Below are 20057 nucleotides of genomic sequence, written 5' to 3'. Positions count from 1 at the left end.
CTGACACCCAGTCTAACATACCCTATTTATAATTCTGAAAAGTGGAAAACTTTTAATGAAGTTAGCAACGCAGTATAACCAGTAGCCAGTATTTAAGTGTCTGACACTGGATGGAACAACCCCCGTGGTTGGCTCTGACCTGTGGTGGGTCTTACGCTCCGCGTGGCCACACTCTCCCCGGCGCCTCCTTCCGCGTGTCCCGTCTCCTGTCGTGAGTTCCCCGTGTCCTCAGTTGGCCTCTCTGCTTCCACAGGGACCATCCCGGAGGAGCAGCTGCAGGCCTGCGGGGCCAGCGACTGCCTGATGGCCACAGTGTCCACCAACAGCACGAAGCGGCCCTCCCAGGACCTCATCTACACGCTCCTGGGCATCTACACGGGTACGTGCTGGCCCCAGGAACCCGGGCAAAGCAAGACCTTCCCAGGGCTCCGATGAGCTGAGCTTATCTGCACACGCCCCTCAGAATGCGCTCAGCTGGGTGGTGCCCGGGGCCTTCCCACATGAAACCCAGGGCAGCAGCCTCTGCTGTCGGAGGTCTCGCTTGATGATGGAACCAGCCCCACGTCTGCACCGTCCAGGCCCACGGTCATCACGCGTGCTTACTGAAATTCTAATTAACGAAAGTAAGATGACTCTTCCGAGGTCACACAGCAGCCACATTCCAAGTGCTCAGTGGCCACTCGGGGCTGTGGCCGCCCTGTCAGGTGGCACCGAGATGGCCCACGGCCTTGGTGAATCAGCTACTTGTAGGGCTTCCTTGGAGGCTCAGATGGCAATGAATCTGCCTGTAATGCGGGAGACCCAGGTTCAATCCCTGGGCCAAGAAGATCCCCTGGAGGAAGGCATGGCAACCTACTCCGGTGTTCTTGCCTGGAGAATCCCATGGACAGAGGAGCCTGGTGGGTACAGTCCATGGGGTCACAGTCAGACATGACTGAGTGAATGTCACACTTCATACTTCAACTACATCTGGTTGGATTTGGAAGTCCCAAATCTTGGGCTTATCACCTTTTTCTGAAGCATATACTTAAATGACTTCTTCTGAGAGGCTGGGGTTGGGCGGGCATCTCCCAGTGCCCACCCTTGGGTATCTGTGAAGCCTTGTGGCTCCCACTGCTGGTCACAGGGCAGCAGAAGGTGTTGGACACTGGAAATTTGTGAAGAGATGGCTACCCAAGGGGAGTGAGTTCCTATGATGGCTCTTATCCTTGCTGTTCAGACAATTAGTCGTGTCTGACTCTTTGCGACCCCACAGACTGCAGCACGCCAGGCTTCCCTGTCCTTCTTCATCTTCTGGAGCTTGCTCAAACTCATGTTCATTGAGTCGGTGATGCCACCCAACCATCTCATCCTCTGTTGTCCCCTTCTCCTTTTGCCTTCAATCTTTCCCAGCATCAGGGTCTTTTCCAACGAGTCAGCTCTTCGCATCAGGTGATCAAAGTATTGTAGTTTCAGCTTCAGCATCAATCCTTACAATGAATATTCAGGGTTGACTTCCTTTAGGATTGACTGGTTTGATCTCTTATCCTTAGACACTTATTTGAATGAAAAATTTCTAAAGGACTCCACTACTTTGAGCGTACCTTTAGATCAGGTGTTTTGGGGTTTTTTTGGTGTCCATTTGAAGAAAATTTAAGGATATTTTTTATCATTCTTGAATTTTGGAATCTGTGAAGGTCTTGGATTGTGTCCTTCTTAATGACCATGAGTCTGATAAGAGTCAGATTTGATGGGACTGAGTGCAGATGCCACTGGGAATCAAAGGCCAAGAGGCCACGTGCACGGTCAGCTTGTCTCCACGGTGAAGTCAGCTGCCACCAATACTCCGGTCTCTTTCACAGTCACTTCCACATCAGAGGCACCAAGGGGACCCTTTACATTGACAAACCAGAATGAGGACTAGAGGTGGGGCCCAGAAACCAGGCAGATGAGGTCCTGACTGTTGGTGACCTTAGAGGCCAGATGTGCATTCAACTAATTGAAATTAGTTGAACAGGATGAGAGTTTTGAACAAAGCTCTCAGTTGAGGAGTAGTTACATCTTCTTGGGAAATTGGGTTCTAGGGCAGCTCTGATGGGGAGATGGTATCCAAGCCGGGTACTGAAGGATGAGTAGGAGTTTACCAGGCAGAGAAGGAGAGATGAGTGGGCGCTGAAGGCAGAGAAGCCCCAGAGGGAGCCAGCAGGGCTGGAGGCCAGACGGCAAGGTGGGGAGCCTGCGTGCGTGTGCGGGGCCCCTGGAGCCCCGCACGGCAGCCTGTCCCCTCCCTGTCCTTTCAGGGTGCGGTTTCTTGGCGGTCCTGCTCATGGCCGTGTTTCTGGAACCCGTAAGAGATGCTCAGCCGGAAGGTGAGGGCGAGAAGCAGGCGCCCCCTTTCTGGTCCACTTTGCTGTCGACGTTTAAGCTGCTCAGAGACAAGCGCCTGCGTCTCCTGATCCTGCTGCCGATGCTCAGTGGGTTCGAGCAAGCCTTCCTGTCGGGCGACTACACGCGGGTAAGAGAGGGGCTGGCTGGCGGGCGGCTCGGGGCTCCCCGGGCTGCACGCTGCCCTTCCGGCCTCGGGGGAGCTGCCCGTGGGGCTGGATGTGAGCTCACCTGGCCTGGGACCTTCCCAGGGACGCCTCTCGCTTGAGACGTGTCTCCAGGTAAAGGACCAAAGCCGCTCGGCAGTCGTCGCAGTGACCCTTATTTACCTGCATCTCGCCCTGTGTCCTTGTCTTGGAGTGGAAAATAGAGAAAACACTGAAATTCCTTACTACCTAGCTTTTAAAAATTTTTTATTCTAAGGTCTAGTTGATTTACAGTGCTGTGTTACTCTCGGGTGTAGAGCGGAGGGGTTCAGTTATACATCTATATGTGTACATTCTTTCTCAAACGCTTCTCCCATTTAGGTTATTGCAGAATCTTGAGCAGAGGTCCCTGTGCTGTGCAGGAGGTCCTTGTTGGTTATCCACTTTAAATGTAGCGGTGTGCACATGTCCACCCCAGACTCCCTAACTGTCCCTTCTCCCCATTCTTCCCCTGCTGGTTACCAGAAGTTCGTTCTCTGAGTCTCTGAGTCTGTTTTTGTTTTGTGAAAGAGTTCATGTGTATCATTTATCATGTGATACTTGTCTTTCTCTGGCCAACTTCACATAGTATTATAATGTCTAGTCGCATCCATGTTGCTACCAATGACGTTATTTCATCCTTTTTACGGTTGAGTAATATTCCATCTATTTCTGCTTTATTGACGATGCCAAAGCCTTTGACTGTGTGGATCACAATACACTGTGGAAGATTCTGAAAGAGATGGGAATACCAGACCACCTGACCTGCCTCTTGAGAAATTTGTATGCAGGTCAGGAAGCAACAGTTAGAACTGGACATGGAACAACAGACTGGTTCCAAATAGGAGAAGGAGTACATCAAGGGTATATTGTCACCCTGCTTATTTAACTTCTATGCATCATGAGAAATGCTGGGCTGGAAGAAGCACAAGCTGGAATCAAGATTGCCGGGAGAAATAGCAATAACCTCAGATATGCAGATGACACCACCCTTATGGCAGAAAGTGAAGAGGAACTCAAAAGCCTCTTGATGAAAGTGAAAGAGGAGAGTGAAAAACTTGGCTTAAAGCTCAACATTCAGAAAACGAAGATCATGGCATCCGGTCCCATCACTTCATGGCAAATAGATGGGGAAAGAGTGGAAACAGTGGCTTTATTTTTTTGGGCTCCAAAATCACTGCACATGGTGATTGCAGCCATGAAATTAAGACACTTACTCCTTGGAAGGAAAGTTATGACCAACCTAGATAGCATATTCAAAAGCAGAGACATTACTTTGCCAACAAAGGTCTGTCTAGTCAAGGCTGTGGTTTTTCCAGTGGTCATGTATGGGTGTGAGAGTTGGACTGTGAAGAAAGCTGAGTGCTGAAGAATTGATGCTTTTGAACTGTGATGTTGGAGAAGACTCTTGAGAGTCCCTTGGACTGCAAGGAGATCCAACCAGTCCATTCTGAAGATCAGCCCTGGGATTTCTTTGGTAGGAATGAGGCTAAAGCTGAAACTCCAGTACTTTGGCCACCTCATGCAAAGAGTTGACTCATTGGAAAAGACTCTGAAGCTGGGAGGGATTGAGGGCAAGAGGAGAAGGGGACGACAGAGGATGAGATGGGTGGATGGCATCACTGACTCGATGGATGTGAGTCTGAGTGAACTCCGGGAGATGGTGATGGACAGGGAGGCCTGAAGTGCTGTGATTCATGTGGGTCGCAAAGAGTCAGACACGACTGAGCTACTGAACTGAACTGAACTGAGTAATTAGCGATGTTGAGCATCTTTTCACGTGCCTCTTGCTCCTCTGTATGTCCTCTCTGGAGAAAAGTCTATTTGGGTCCTTATCTAGTTTTCGAATATTGAGTTACAATCTAGAAACGGAGGTGGCTCAGCATGGTTGCCCTGGCTACTCAGATGACCTTTACCTGGATGCCCACCTGACCCCTGCACTGTCTGCCCACTTTGTTCCTAGAGGGGGTCCTTCTTTAGGCGTGGCTGGAGCGGAGCCCCTTGTCTGGCTGGCCACCTTTATCGAGGGTCTCTCCCCGAGCCCCTGTCTCTGGAGCCCCTGCCCAGGTGCTGTCCTGGAGACCCTGGTGGGATGCTGTAGAAGGGATGTCACAGACAAGGATGGTAGGGAGAAGGTTTTTGCCCAGAAAGTGTGGGAGAGGAGCTGGGCATTGGAGGGAGACAGCCAGGGCCAAGGCTGGGCCCCCCAGCCTGTCTCGAGAGGCCCCCTAGGACCCCCACTCTTCCCCGGGAACTCCCACTCCAGCCCCGCTACGGCTCCTTCCCAGGACGGGCTGCCAAACTGGCAGGAGAAAAGGCAGGGTACGGATTTGAGTTCCATATAAACCGCAAACTCCCCTTGGTGTACAGCCCTGCAAGTTCGGGCACCCGGGGCTGCCTGTGGCCTCCGCTCTGAAGACTGTCCCGTTGGAGACCTGGAGTTTCCAACAAGCGGGATGTAGCAGAGTCCCTGGGTCTGGATGCAGCCACTCCCCTCAGACTTGTCACAGACCACCGCCCATGAGCTTAGGCGCGGCCCGCACCATCCGGGAGCCAGGGGCCTCCTGATGCGTCTGTCCTGATTGTGCGGGGACCCGCACCATCCGGGAGCCGGGGGCCTCCTGATGCATCTGCCCTGATTGTGCGGGGACCCGCACCATCCGGGAGCCGGGGGCCTCCTGATGCGTCTGTCCTGATTGTGCGGGGACCCGCACCATCCGGGAGCCGGGGCCTCCTGATGCGTCTGTCCTGATTGTGCAGGGACCCGCACCATCCGGGAGCCGGGGCCTCCTGATGCGTCTGTCCTGATTGTGCGGGGATCCGCACCATCCGGGAGCTGGGGGCCTCCTGATGCGTCTGTCCTGATTGTGCGGGGACCCGCACCATCCGGGAGCCGGGGCCTCCTGATGCGTCTGTCCTAATTCTGCGGGGACGGGGACGATGTGAGAGCTGCAGCCCTTGAGCCCTGGTCCCCCTGGGCCCCTCCGCCCCCCACCTCCGGGGCCTGGGGCAGGAAGTCTCTCTGTTCTTCTCATCTCTACGGAGATTCCTTTCCTGCTCCTTCCATCTTCTTTTTCATTAAGACCTTATTTTTTAGAGTAGTTTTAGGTTCACGGCAAAACTGAGCAGAAATTACAGGGATTTCCTGTACCCGCCCCCCCGACCCCACCTGGCCACGGCCCCCCCCCCACTGTCTACAGTCCATCTGTCCATTGTCACAACTGGCGCACCCACAGGGGCACGTTCTCGTCACCCCGCGTCCAGCGTCTGCCTGGGGGCTCGCTCTTGGTGTGGGTGTTCTCGGGGTTTGGACGCAGGCATGATGACATGAATGCATCATGACGGTACCATTCAGAGCAGCTTGAAGGCCCTAAAGCCCCCCGAGCCCCCTGCTCACCCCCAGGTCTGTCCTCAGCCAGCCGCCCACAGGCAGGAGGGGCACGGCCCATCCCAGGAGAAGACTTCAGACTCGGAAGGGGAGTGCACCATGCCTGCGGTGCAGGGACACGGGGAGGAGGTCTGTCCAGACCGTCCCGTTAGCTCTCGCTCAAAAGCTGCGCCAGCACTGTCCTCGCCCTGGGGACGGAAGGCCCGTCGCCCTGGGGACGGAAGGCCCGCCAGCTCAGCAGGCCAGCTGTCACACTGCAGACGGCGTTATAGCACAGCCTGGACTCCCTGACTCGGATGAGCCCCCAGAGCACTGCGGCTTCCACGCCGGCCCCGAGTGGGGCGAGGCTGAGCCCCCAGAGCGCTGCGGCTTCCGCGCCGGCCCCAAGGGGGGCGAGGCTGGCACGGGTGACCGTCTGTCCTCTCCCACAGTCCTACACCACCTGTGCTCTGGGGATCCAGTTCGTGGGCTATGTGATGATCTGCTTCGGGGCCGTCGACGCCCTGTGCTCCGTGCTCTTCGGGAGGCTGGCCCGGCACACCGGCAGGACCGTGCTCTTCGCGCTGGGTAGGCGGGTGCTGGGCGCCGCCTGGGGAGGGTCCGCTGCACTCTGGGCGGTCGCAGCCTGTGTGAAGAGGGCCAGGGTTGGGGTGAGGAGGGGGGTCACTGGAGGCACACCAACTGGGGAGATGGAGGTCAGGCGGGAGGCAGGGGGCCTCCCAGAAGGAGGAGATATTGGTTCAGGTGCCGGATGAAGCTGGTTGTCTAAACACACACCCCCTTCTGCTTCCCCTGGGGGACCAAGAAGCAGCAGAGACAAGGTGAGAAATGAGGGTGTTCAAGGAAAGAGCTAGCTGATGGTGACAGTCCCGAGGGTCTGCGGTGACGCAGGGAGAGGGAGAGGAAGCCATGACATAGTGCCAGCCGAGGCCCGAGTCATTCGCTTCTTACTGAGGAACAGAGACGCCTAGTAACTCGCCCAGGGTCACGCAGCCCCAGGAAACCCCGGAGGCACCTGCTCCACATGCTCCTCGGCCGCCCCGGAGGGTCACAGGCTGCTCTGTCCCCCAGGTCGGGGGGCATCACAGGGCCTGCAGACTCACGAAGCCGAGACCTCGGGCCGTGAGGACAAAGCCGGGAGGAGCGAGGAGGCCCTGCCCCCAGCCCCTGCTCCCCGTCCTGCTTGGAAGGCCGCTCCCAGGCTGGGGCACCCTCCTCCCCTCCCCTCCCCATGCCCCCCACTCAGTGAGAGAAGCAGGGATCCCCACTAATGAAGAAGCCCAGTGTCTCCCACCCTGAGCCCCCACAAGCTGGGCCCTCCTCTGCCTAGCAAGATGACACTTTGCTCTAAGACGCAGAGGTGCGTCACCCCAAGGCTCCCCCGCCGTTGCCCCTGTGGAGGCCAGAGGCGGACAGAGTCCCATACCTGCCAGGGGTGCCCCCGGCAGCCGGCACGGGTCAGGTCAAAGGCACCGGAGAAGGCGGGCGGCAGTGGTCTAGGGAGCAGGGGCTCGGAGGCTCGGCCCGCGGCTCCGAGGGTCTCAGAGGAGCCCCCTGTCCCCTGCCCCCACCCCCAGGGGCCGTGACCCAGCTGGCCTGCATCATCGCCCTTCTGCTGTGGAAGCCGCACCCCAGCCAGCTGCCCGTGTTCTTCGTGTTCCCCAGCCTCTGGGGCATGGCCGATGCGGTCTGGCAGACACAGAACAATGGTGAGTGCCTGGCGCACAGCCGGCCTGCTCAGGGGACCCCAGCTTGGCCGGCTGTGCAGGGCTCAGGGCCGCTAAGGGAGATGGGGAGACACGCGTCAAGGAGCAGGGGCCGGAGGGCGGGCCCCACTTCCTCCTGTGGAATTGGATCCACGATGCCCGGGAGAAAAGGCAATGGAGTGCGCAGCTGTCCTTGCTAACATGACTGTCCCAGCGTGGCACCCCCTGGACGAGCTCCTCTGGGCAGAGCGATGTCCTGCCCGTCTGTCTGGGCAGAAGGGCTTCTGTCTGCTCTCAGTGGAGGTGTGGGGAGGAGCCAAAGCTTACAGGTTACCATGACAACATCCCTCAGTGGACGGGGAGAACTGAGTTGGGGGTGGGAGGGGTCAGTTTCACTTCATCTTGGGGGTCACCCCCAAATCCCATCCTGTCTGATTGTCCTCTGCAGCGGGGAGCCTGGAGCAGGCCGGAAGGGAGCCGTCTCTAACAACATCCCGCAGAGGGGGGTGGGGCTTGTAAACAAGACATGTACTGCTCAGGGTTCTGGGGCTGGGTGTCCAGGATGAAGGCACCACGGATTTGGGGTCTGAAGGACCTGCCTCCTGGCTGATAAACATCTCACTGAGTCCTCGGTGGACACAGGGGCGAGGGGGCAATTGGGGGTCCCCTTCACAAGGGCACTCTAACCCCGAGAGCTCCCCCCACCACCTCATCGCTTCCAGAGACCACCTCCCAACACCATCACCTGGGGTTTCAGCCTCTGTATTTAGGGGGAACTGTGAGGCCAGGCTGGCTGCAGTGCTGAAGGTGTGGGCGGTGGCTGGCCCGATCTGGGGCCGACCTGCCTGGTGAAGAGGCCGGGTTCACCCAGCACCCGCGGAAGCAGCAGCAGGGGTTTACAGCTGGGGACGGGGGTAGGGCGAGTTGCTGCCGCAACACAGGGGGATGTGGGGATGTGCAGGGGTGTGCCGCGCAGAGGGCCGTGGTGAGAAGGGGCTGAGCGGCTGAGCTGCTGGACACAGGGAGGAAAGGAAGCCAGGACAGGCCAGGACCTGGCGGTCCCGGGGCCGGGCTGGACATCGGGACTCCCGGGCTGCAGGCGGCTGGCAAGCCCCCAGACAGCAGGGTTGGAGGTGTCCACTGAAAGGCTTGGCTTGGGCTTGAATAGGACAGAGGACCCCAATCAGGGGGACACAGCCCTGAGAGGGATTGCCCTGGGCTTGTGTAGCAGTAATGTTGTTGTTGCTGTTATTGTTCAGTCGCTCAATCACGTTCAACTCTTTGCAATCCCATGAACTGCAGCACACCAGGCCTCCCTGTCCCTCATCGTCTCCCAAAGTTTGCCCAAGTTCATATCCACTGAATCAGTGATGCCATCCAACCATCTCATCCTCTGTCATCCCCTTTTCCTGCCACTGCCAATCTTTCCCAGCATCAGGGTCTTTTCCAATGAGTCAGCTCTTCCCATCAGGTGGCCAAACTATTGGAGCTTCAGCTTTATCATCAGTCCTTCCAATGAATATTCAGGACTGATTTCCTTTAGGATTGACTGGTTTGATCTCCTCACAGTCCAAGGGACTCTCAAGAGTCTTCTCCAACATCACAGTTCAAAAGCATCAATTCTTCGGCGCTCAGCTTTCTTTAGGTCCAACTCTCAAATCCATACATGACCACTGGAAAAACCATAGCCTTGATGAGACGGACCTTTGTGGGCAAAGTGATGTCTCTGCTTCTTAATGTGCTATCTAGGTTTGTCACAGCCTTTCTCCCAAGAAGCAAGCATCTTCTAATTTCATGGCTACAGTCACCATCCACAGAGATTTTGGAGCAAGAGAAAATCTGATTATTAATCTTCGATGCCAAGTGAAGGGCTGTGAGGAGAGGAGAAGGGGCGCAGGGGGCAGAGGGCAGCTGAGAGGTGGGGAGTGCCCAATGGGGGCAGGTGGGGACAGGGGCTGAGGGCCTCCAGGCCGGGAGGGGGGGTCCCCTTTCTTTGGAAAGTGTGGGAAGGCAGTCAGCATGAAGGACAGGAAGACTATCACTCTGGGGAAAGGAGTTGAGTTCAGGCCTGAGAGTCCTGGCTTCGTGACAGAGGGCACTGACTGCGGGCCGGTGGGTTGATCCCGTGAGGATTCACTCACGATGCGGCCTGGCGGGTGGCGTCACCCCCACAGCACCTCACCCAGCAGAAGGGCAGCGCCTGAAGAGGTCTGGGCTGGAGCAGCAAGGGGCTCAGGAGGGCAGGGTCTCCCAGGACCCACCAATGGCCCTGGCTGGGGGGGCGGGAGTGCCGAGGCCCCAGGAGGTGAGCCATCTCTGCAGCCAACAAGCCACCGAGGGGTAAGCCGGGGCCCCAGGGGCAGATCCGGCTCAGAAGGGAGCTTCTTCCCTTGGAAACACCACCCACTGTCCAGCCCTCATCAGGGAAGCACCTGGGACTGGAAAGTAGGTCAGGCCCAGCCACAAACAAGCCAGCAGCAGCCATTTCCGGGGACGGGGGCCTGGCTGCTGTCCCTGCACCCAGGGGTGTCACACACGTGGCCTCGGCATTCCGGGACGGCCCCTCCTTAGCATCTGAGTCGGTGCTGGCCTGTGAAACAGCTGAGGAAACATCCCCGAGTAAACCCAAGGCCGTTGGAATCAAGGGGTTTGGCTTTCACAGCCTTTCTCCTGCCTCCACAATGCAGGACGTGCTCCTGGAGTTCTGAGCCAGATGACAGAGGTCTGCTTGGCTCAGCACAGACTGCTGTGTTTGGACAAAGGGCAGCTGGTGGAAGCGGTGACAGATTAGCCGCAGGTGGGTCTGTTGCTCAACAGAGGAAATGCCTGAGTCGGTAGAGGAGACAAACAGAAACCACGCTTGCTTTTCTTGGCAGTCCGAACTGTAAGTCTGTGAGGGGTCCCGACAGCCCCGGAGGACTCTTAGGCTCATCAGGAGAGAGCACTTCCACGTCCCCATGGACAGGCGAGGGGGCCCCGCTGTTTATATCCCAGTGCTTCTGCCGACTTGCTCTCTCATTAACTGACTTCCCTGAGCTCAGCTGAACTTTTTGAAGTGTTTACACGAGGAATTGATGCTTTTGAACTGTGGTGTTGGAGAAGACTCTTGAGAGTCCCTTGGACTGCAAGGAGATCCAACCAGTCCATTCTGAAGGAGATCAGCCCTGGGATTTCTTTGGAAGGAATGATGCTAAAGCTGAAACTCCAGTACTTTGGCCACCTCATGCGAAGAGTTGACTCATTGGAAAAGACCCTGATGCTGGGAAAGATCGAGGGCAGGAGGAGAAGGGGACGACAGAGGATGAGATGGTTGGATGGCATCACCGACTCAATGGACATAGGTTTGGGTGGACTCTGGGAGTTGGTGATGGACAGAGAGGCCTGGCATGCTGCGGTCCATGGGGTCGCAAGGAATCGGACAGGACTGAGTGACTGAACTGAACTGAACTGAACACTTAGAAGTCAGGTCAGGGCCTGGGGTGCACAGCCGTATGCATACAACAATTCCCAGGTGTTTGGAAGGCTCACAGTAAACCTGTTTGGTTTTTCTGTCCCTGAGACATCGGAATAACTGCCCCAACTCTTCCTTCCTTTCCATGGACACGAGAGACTATCAGGCTGAGCCCTTGTCAAGTTGAGCAGCTACATGAAGTCCAGTGAATGACTTGGGTTAAGTCCTTCTTGAATAAGAATATCAATTTAAAATGAACTATCTCTGTCTTTTTGTTCAAATTAAGTCTTTTTGAGTAACACTCAGTTCTTGGGGGGAAACTGTTCTTCCCATCTGTGGTTTGTGACTTTCACAACCGTCTTGCCCAGGAGGGCTGTTTTAACAACAGAGCTCCCTGCGGGCTCCCCTCCCTGCAGTGTGATCCATCTGTACTGTCTCTGTGTTTTCAAAAACTGCACATTTTGTGTGGCTTTTCCACCTACCAAGACCAGCAATCTCACTTCTGCTGTCTCAATAGTAAGATGGATTTCTAATGCTATTCTCCCAGAATGTGTCTCCCTGTTAAGAAAAGACGTGAGTCACGTACATTCCTAGTTATGTACATTCCTAGTTAATGAGACAATACAATTGAGTACAGTGTAACCCTCCTTTGCAGTCACCACTTCTCAATGGAAAAGCTGATTGCTACACCTGGGCGGACCATCCCAGCCCTTCCTTCCTGGGGCAGAATCCTGCCTCTCCCTGCTCAGGGTTCCCACTGGGCTCCGGGGAGCCCTCTCGCCTCTGGAGCCATTCATCTTGGCTACTCTCTGTTTATCCACCCTGACAGTCCTGTTGCCATGGCAACACTTGCATGCCAGTGCCTGAATCTGAGACAACTTGGAATGCCTGGCCTTGAAATACTCTTTTGCCTCATCAGCCACAAAAGGGGCTGCTTCCAGGCTGATAGATTCAGAAGATCTGTCCTTTCTTATGTGCCCAGTTCATGCATCCTGTCGTTTCCAACCAAAGACTTGACCTCATCCTGGCATCGGAGGTCAGGGGTTTGCATCCGGTCCCTTTCACCTGGTGTGATGGCCAGGTCGGACTGCGAGCAGGCTTTTCTTCTTTTTGTTTTATAATAATTTAAGATCGACGGAAAAGTAGCCAGTAGAGTGCAGAATTCCCACATACTGTCCACTCTGTTTCCTCAATTCTAACATCTTACAGACCTGTGGTACATTTGTCAAAACCAAGGAATTAACATTGCGAAATAACGGAACTTCCGATTTTATTCCGTTTTTCCAGCTTTCCCCCCCTTTCTCTGTGAGCTCTGAGACCCCAAGCAGGAGGCCACGTTACATGCAGCCACCACGCCTGCCTTGTTGGTCTGTGCCAGCTTCTCTTTCTCTCTGCTTTGATGACTGTGGCCCTTTTGGAGAATACTGGTCAGGGGTTGTGTAGACCGTCCCTTAATTCAGGTTCATCTGATGTCTTCTCATAACTGGGCTGGAGGTATGGTTTTGGGGAGGAAGACCCGAGTGCAGGGCCTTTCTTGTCATGTTGACCAGGGGGACAGCACACGGCCGGCCCACCTGTGGACCCTGCAGAGGGGGCCCCTCGCCCTCATCTACTCAGGTCCCGTCTCCCAGCCTTGCTTTCCTGACCCGCGAGGTACGGGGCTGGCTCACGGCCCCTCCGGCGGTGACTCTCCTCTGCTCTGTTTCTCGTCTACGCGATGGTGCTTCCTTCGCAGCAAGAGGCCCACTCACCGGACTGGTCATCGTCCACAACGTGAAAGCCTTCTGATTTCCAGACAGGAAGGTCCTGGGTGGTTACCTGGGCCTCGGGGAAGCGGCAGCGTTTTCTGCAGGAATCAGGAGGGCTGTCTGCTGTCTCACAGCCACGTTTCCGCCTCTCCCCGCAGCTCTCTTCGGGGTTCTGTTTGAGAAGAACAAGGAGGCCGCCTTCGCCAACTACCGCCTCTGGGAGGCCCTGGGCTTCGTCATCGCCTTCGGATACAGCACGTTCCTGTGCGTCAGCATCAAGCTCTACGTCCTCCTGGGTGTCCTGAGCGCCGCCATGGCCGCCTACGGGGCCGTCGAGTACACGGAGTCCAGGAAGGCGGACGGGCCGCTGGCCGCAGGGCGGACAAAGCCCGCCGAGGAGGGGGCGACACAGACGAAACTGTGAAGCGACAAAGCCCGTGGTGGGTGGGCCCAGGGCGGACCCAGAGCAGGGGGCCTTACCCGGAGCCGCCGCGGAGCCTCCAGGTGATTCTTTACGACCGCTTCAACGAGGTTTCACTGTTATGTCACGTTTTCTCTATGTTATCAGATTCTTCAGTCCTCCATCTCTTCAGTGGAGATGCAGAGTGTACATGGAGGAATCAGTTCATTCAGATACAAAAGAAATAAGCTCAGGGTACCGCTAGGGACATGCCTAGAGTCACGGGTCAGTAGCCTAGGCTTGTTTGGGGTGGTGGTTAAGAACTAGAAGGTTGCTGAAAAGACGCAGCCCAACGCCAGCACTTTACAGACGGGCACACTGACGTCCAGGCAAGTCAGTGACTGCCTCCTAGAGTCAGTGAGGGACAAAGCCACACTAGGCTCTCTGTGTCCTGAAGCTCTTGGGTATGAGTTTCTAAATAAATGCAGTCATATTATGGACCTAACTCTCGTCCACATACTTTACTCACTCACCTGGATCACACACACAAACGTCATCACATTGGCTTGTCGGAGGCCACTGACGACGAGAGACACGAGTTGCTTCCAGCGGGACTTGACACGTGGGGCTGATGACACATGAACCCGGACGCGGGCCCACCCGCCTCCTGCCCTCTGCCCGCCTCTCCGGCAGGTACGATCATCCTGCTCCTTCCTCCTCGTCTGATGCCCAGTAATGCAGGCACGGCCCTTCTCTGAGCCCAGCTGTCTTTCTGAGACACCCCACCACAGAACCTCTTGGGCAGGGCTCCCCATGTCTCCTCTTTTTTCCTTTCACCCCACCTCGCCTCCTCCTCCCCGCCTCAGTCCCTGCTCTTCTCCAAGCTTCTTTCCACGCGTCCCGTGGCAGGGCACCTGCCTGCCCTCCTCCAACCCTGAAGCCAACCTGTCTGCCAGACCCTGTGATCCTCCCAAGGCCATGTTTCCGAGTTGTGTCCTGCAGCCCAGCCCAGGGCCTTCCACCTTCCAGGGGGCTGCCCGGCCCCCTCTCAAGGGCACTGTGGCCTCTAGAGCTTTGCTTACGGGCCTCCTCGACCTTGAGCACCCTCCTGCCCTCAACACAGACCCCTCGGGCTTGTCCGGGCTGTGCTCGTGCTGCGTGAGCAGGACGCACACTTCCTGAGGCTGGCTTTTGTGTGCGCCCCCTGCTCAGTACTGTGGCTGGCGGTGCTCGGTCCTCCTGAGCCTGAGTGCTGGAGCTGGGGGACACTCTGCTTGCAGAGACCCAGCGGACTCACAGAAATGTTCAAATGTGGGCAGAGGGGCTCGGCCGGGAACATCAGGCCCACAGCCGCCCCTTCTCCTGACTCCAGGCTGAGATGCCGCGGGAGGCCCCTGCATCTCCGTGAGATTCGAGGTCAGAGGCCAAGGCACCACAGGCTCTGGCGGAAGGCTGAGCTCCTTGCTGTTTGCGGCTGTTGCTGCTCAATGGAAAATGTGCAGGAGCCCCAGCCCCTCGGGCGACGGGAGGGCTCCAGGTCCAGGGGATGAAGGCCTGGGTCTGGCAACCGTCTGGAGAGTGGCTGCTGGGGCCACTGAAGGCTCCCACTGGACGGCACGCTCCTGCCTGCCAGCCGGCTGCTCCCAGAAGGTGGCCCGTGGCACTCAGGCCTTTTCTTTCCTGCTCATCCTCTGAACTTGGCCTGCGCCCTTTAACCTGGGTGTGTGTTCGGGTACCTTGATGGGGGCACGGAGACAGAACTACCAGGGCTCTCGCTTCCTCCTGGGCCTCGGGCTGGGGCGGGGGGTGAGCGGGGGGTCCCTGGGTCATGTCAGTGTTGCTCTGGGAAGGCTGAATTGTAGCAGAAAGTGAGGGACTTAATCTTGAGCGTAGTACTCCATTTGCTAAATGGGAATGTTCCTCCTCCATAAGGAATCATTGAGACAAGACATTATTCAAAGGGGAAAAGCAGAGGAGAGATAAATTAGGAGGTTGAGAACAACACATACACACGGTTACATAGGGAGTGGATGGACAGCAAGACCCTACTGTACAGCACAGGGAAATAGACTCGGTATTTCATAATAACCTATAAGGAAAAGAATCTGAAAAAGAAAAAAGAAAAATAAAAAAAATATATATATATATATATAATGCTTAGAATTTTTTTAAAAAAACACTGTGGGTTATAAAACACTGACAAGCACTGTACAGATTTCCCAAGTGGCTCAGCGGTAGAGAACCCGCCTGCCGATGCAGGAGACACTGGTTCAGTCCCTGGGTCGGGAAGAGCCCCTGGAGAAGGGAATGACAACCCACTCCAGTGTTCTAGCCTGGAGAATCCCATGGACAGAGGAGCCTGGCGGGTACAGTCCATGGGTCACAGAGTGGACACAATTCGAGTGACTGAGCACACACAGAGTACTGTGCACAGTGAAATGAGAATGAACACTGCAGACTAAGGTTAAAGGCAATGCTTTGTCCATCTCTAACCCCCAGCAGGGCTGTTATGAGCCTCGGTTAGACTGGATCCAACAACCGTAAGTCTCTCGTCCCCTCCCAGGGCTCAGTAACAAAGGCACAGTCTTCCTCTTGCTCAGAGTCACTCACCAGGGAAGGATTTTCAAAAATAAAAAGTACCAATGCAGGTCACAGTGTACTGTTAAACTTTTCCTAAAAGTTAAATGTGTATCTAAAATAAAACGCTAAGTGTAAAAATGAAGTTAAGAGCACATAATACTAAAGAGAAAGTGGCGTGGTAGGAATCTAGGCTCACGGCTGCAGGAGTCACCATCATTGTCTGAAACGAGTCCTGAGTTTACTGGCGGCCCAGCCAAGAAGAAAGAACACAGACAGCCTAACGGCCGCTATTTGATGGAAGGGGGCTCGCCAGTGCTTTAAAAGAGAACAGCTCTCCAGGTCCTGAGATGTAAACCAGCACCCTCGGGTCACTGGTGAGGAGCACAGACGAGCCCACGGACACCGCCCTGACCGACGGCTGGGTGTTTTCTGCAGGTTGGTCCTGGAGACAGTGACGGCTCAGGGATGCCACCGGATGGTCGTTCTGTGGACGGGCCGGGGGCCCCAGGAAGCCAGGAGGGCGGCCTTCAGTGAGAAAGGCCCGTCACTTCACACCACACCCTCCAGGAGCCCGGAAACTTCTACTCAAGTAGAAGCGTTGGGCCTTGGGAGACCCTTGCCCTCACCCTGGCTCCGACCAGGTTTATGCAGTCGGTGAGTAAGGCAGGCTAACTAGTCTAGTCAGAGAGGGCGACAATGTAAGTCACATGCAGTGAGAGGGTTAAAAAGCACTCAGTGGTTTGGCAGCCTTTTCTAGTTTCACATCCAAATCAGAAACGGAGATTTTTTTTTTCCTCCTGAGACCCTTTCCAGGCCCAGGTCATGCTTCTCCACATCTCTGAGCTCCCCCTCCAGTCTCTGCCAAACAGGCTCTCAGAACCTCCATCCCCAGCTGCACAACCCTTTCCTGGCCTCCCCCCGCCCCATAATCTGTGCTCATTTCCCGTCTCCCTGCCCCTTTAATCGCCTCCCTTCAGCTCCTGGGGCCCAGGCTTCCTGGTTTTCTCTTTCAAATACTGGGACTAAAAGTCCGACACATTCATCTACCTGCAAAGTCTGTCTCCATGGCTTCCTCTCAGCTCACGGGCAGGTCTCCGCCCGTCCGTCTGCAGGGAGGTGAGGTTTGCAGACGGAAAAGGCAGGACGAGTTCTCGGGTGGTGCTGCGTCCGCCGCCTCCAGACTTCTGGCCAAGCGTCGGGGTGACCCAGCTACTGGGGGAGAGCCTTGTGCGCCGCAGGGTAGCCCCTAGTCCCGGGGACATGGTGGGCCCTCCACAGGGCCGTCACCACTGCTGCGCTGGGTCCATGACCAGTTACCAGGCTTCCTCATCCCGTCCTCATGGCTGGGTCACTGGGTTTATCTTTCCTGACCTCTGACCCAGGGGTTCAGCCTGAGGTGGGGCCTGGTCATCCGCATTTTGGAGAGCTCCCCAGCGTTGGAATGTGTAGCTGGCGGGAGTCGAGCACTGGTTTTAAAGCCATGTCACATCGCTGCTCTTGCAGCAGCTCGCCTACTTAGCTGGCTAACAGCATATAAAGTACATTTTTGAAAAGAATTTCTAGGAGTAAGCATCACTTATTGTCGTCACTGCAGCTCATGACAAGTGACATCACGGAATCCCACTGTCCCCTGGACGCCATGAGGCAACATGAAAATAGTAGCAGCTCCACTGACACTCGGCCAAACAGCCGAGTGAAGCACCGGCCGCTGTCTGCACCGCTCGGCCCCTGTCCCATACCCGCCACCCCCCCACCCCTCAGTCTCCAGCACCCCGCCCCAGGGGCCTGGCCTCCCCTGCAGGCCTCTGCCCTCTGACGCCTGCAGACAGCGCCTGTGGCTGCCAAGGACTGTGCCCCGGCTCTCGGCTGTCACTCACCCACCCCTGGACCGGCCTCTGTCTCCAGCATCACCTCCCATGGGGAGCAACCCCCGCCTCCACGCACCTGCCGGCTGCCCCAGACTAACCCGTGCCCAGCCACCACTTCCAACAGGCACCCGCCCCTGGACAGGGCTCTGTGTCCAGCATCACCTCCCATGGGGAGCAACCCCTGCCTCCACACACCCGCCGGCTGCCCTGGCCTAACCCGCGCCGGGCCACAGCCTCTGACAGGCACTGGCCCCATTGGCCTCGCTTCCGGGACGTCTTCCAGCCCTGCGCTCTCTGTGGCCTCCTGTGGCTCTTGACCTGACAACCATCCTTCAGAGAGTCAGACTCACACGCTGCTTCCTCTACTCACGACTGGCCACCTCTGGCCACTGTTTTTTCAACACCTTAGCCGGGCATGATGGACCCTCGGTGAGGCAGTCCCGACTCATCCTTGCCCTCACCCCTTCTCTCCCCAAAATACAATATAAAGTTCCCCCAGTACAACATAAATTTATAAACATATTGCATATAAATATAATCTCTGCGCCTCAGCAGTGATCGCTGGCTTTATCAAAAGTCCTTTCCTCCCCCTGTGCTCAAAATTCACCTCAGATGCCTTTTCTCAGGGGCACTCTTTCAAAACTGCCTTGCGCCCCCCAGGCAGAGACCCTTCCGCAGAGGGTCCAGCGCTTCCTCCCACGCAGGCACGTGAACCGCCGCCCGTTTCACCAGTCTGTCTCCTCTCCAGCAGGGACAGTGAGGATGGAGGCAGATCCCACAGCAGGAGGAGCCTGGGTCTGTGGCAGCAGTCAGCAGTTCGCCTGTTCCCCGTCTCCTCGCCGGGGCTCAGCGCCCCAGGCCCGAGGAGGCGGGCAAGAGGGAGGCGCCTGTGTGTCCCGTCTGTCCGTCTGGGGCCGGGGACCAGCGTGCTAGCATCACCTGGACCACGGAGGCCGAGCGGCTGAACGGCGCCCCCTGGCGGGCGGGGCGGGCGCCGACCCGCACCTGAGCTCCCCAAGAGATGCTCCCGCCGCAGGTGACGCCCACCTCCCTCTGGCTCCAGGAACCGCGTGTTATTTCTGTCAGAACATCCGTCCGACTGTCACGCAGTGCTCCTTCACCTCTGCTCCCTCATTTCCTTACAAAAAATAAAACAAAAAAGCCGCAAGAGGGCTTCCCCGGTGGCTCAGACAGTAAAGAATCTGCCTGCAGCGCGGGAGACCTAGGTTCTATCTGGCTCACGAGTGAGTGGCTGGAGGAAAGCAAAGATCTGAGGTCTCAACACTGGCATTTTCCAAGGTTTAAACATCAGGATGAGGACGAGGAGCTGGGGGAGTGACCAGGGAGGCTGGCTGAGCGGGGCTGCAGGGTCCAGACGGAGACCCGGCGTTGGTGGGACGAGGGCGAGGCGGCCACTGACTTGGCGGTCTTGAGGCTGCTGGTGTCCATGATTGCAGAGACTGGGCGGACTTGGAGATGAAGATGGGAGCACAGTGGCTCAAAGAGAAGAGAAGTGTAGACGGTGGGGTCTCCAGCCCCACCCAGAAGTTTTCTCCAGAGAAGAGGCCACGGCTCCAGCATGGCCCTGGGCACAAGGGTCATTATGTCACCAAAACTGAGGTCCAGCTGCTCGTGGGTCAAAAATCAGAAAACAGACAAGGTTGGTGAAAAGGAAAGTCTCCTTTATTCTGGATGCTGGAAACCAGGGGGGAGTGTGACTCCTGTCCAAAGGCCAGCTCCCACTCCTACTGACGGTCAGTGGGCAAGAGCTTCTAAGGCGGAGTTTCAGGGTGTATAGATGGAAGGAGGAGGCTACATGCAGAACAGCAGTCAGCTCTGGCAGTCACTGGTGGTCTGAGCAGCAGCATCTTGACTGTTTTAAGAACAATTAATCTTCAGTACAGGGTTCCCTAACAGCTCAGTGGTAAAGAATCTCCCTGCCAAGCATAAGACGTGGGTTCGATCCCGGGGTTGGGAAGATCCCCCAGAGAAGGAAATAACAGCCCACTCCAGTATTCTTGCCTGGGGAATTCCATGGACAGAGGAGCCTGGCAGGCAGAGTCAGATACAAGCTACTTGGGGGTGGGGACCATAACGTTGAAATATTTGGGGGTTGGGAAGGACAGGACTTTAGATGATTCTAGATCGAATTCCTCCTGTGAAATGGATGAGAAAAGCAGGACTAGACAGCAAGGTTAGTGATTAGTCCTGGACCACACAGCTGGTTAATTGAGGAAACGGTACTATAACCTGGTTTCGTAAGTTACGGTGGAGGATGTTTTTCTACTAAAAGGCAAGAGAGTGATAAAGAATTCCCAATGCTCTCCAACTGAGATAGATGCTCAGTTTTTAGAACTTTTTATTGAA

General features: G+C 56.2%; 1 protein-coding gene across 21 annotated transcripts in view; it reads left to right on the top strand.

The window, feature by feature from the left end:
- UNC93A (unc-93 homolog A) overlaps positions 1-13747 on the top strand; it is a 35491-nt gene extending 21744 nt beyond the window's left edge. For 13 of the 21 annotated variants that reach the window (XM_086316705.1, XM_086316703.1, XM_086316700.1 and 10 more), the window contains 5 exons: positions 254-379; positions 2280-2494; positions 6369-6504; positions 7515-7646; positions 13001-13747. In XM_086316705.1, the coding sequence (XP_086172831.1) occupies positions 254-379; positions 2280-2494; positions 6369-6504; positions 7515-7646; positions 13001-13266 (875 nt within the window). In that variant the 3' untranslated portion in view covers positions 13267-13747. Of the gene's footprint in view, positions 1-253; positions 380-2279; positions 2495-2615; positions 2793-3244; positions 4381-6368; positions 6505-7514; positions 7647-13000 lie in introns of those variants that run through there. The other 8 variants (XM_086316716.1, XM_086316714.1, XM_086316708.1 and 5 more) reach the window with 2 other exon arrangements.
- The last annotated feature ends 6310 nt before the right edge of the window (positions 13748-20057 follow it).

The sequence above is a fragment of the Bos grunniens genome, chromosome 9 (assembly GCF_055505025.1).
Source record: "Bos grunniens cultivar Pamir isolate PY7600 chromosome 9, Bosgru_T2T1.0, whole genome shotgun sequence".
Classification (NCBI taxonomy): domain Eukaryota; kingdom Metazoa; phylum Chordata; class Mammalia; order Artiodactyla; family Bovidae; genus Bos; species Bos grunniens.
The sequence above is the reverse complement of the archived record's forward strand: the minus strand, read 5'-3'. Positions and strand labels throughout refer to the sequence as shown.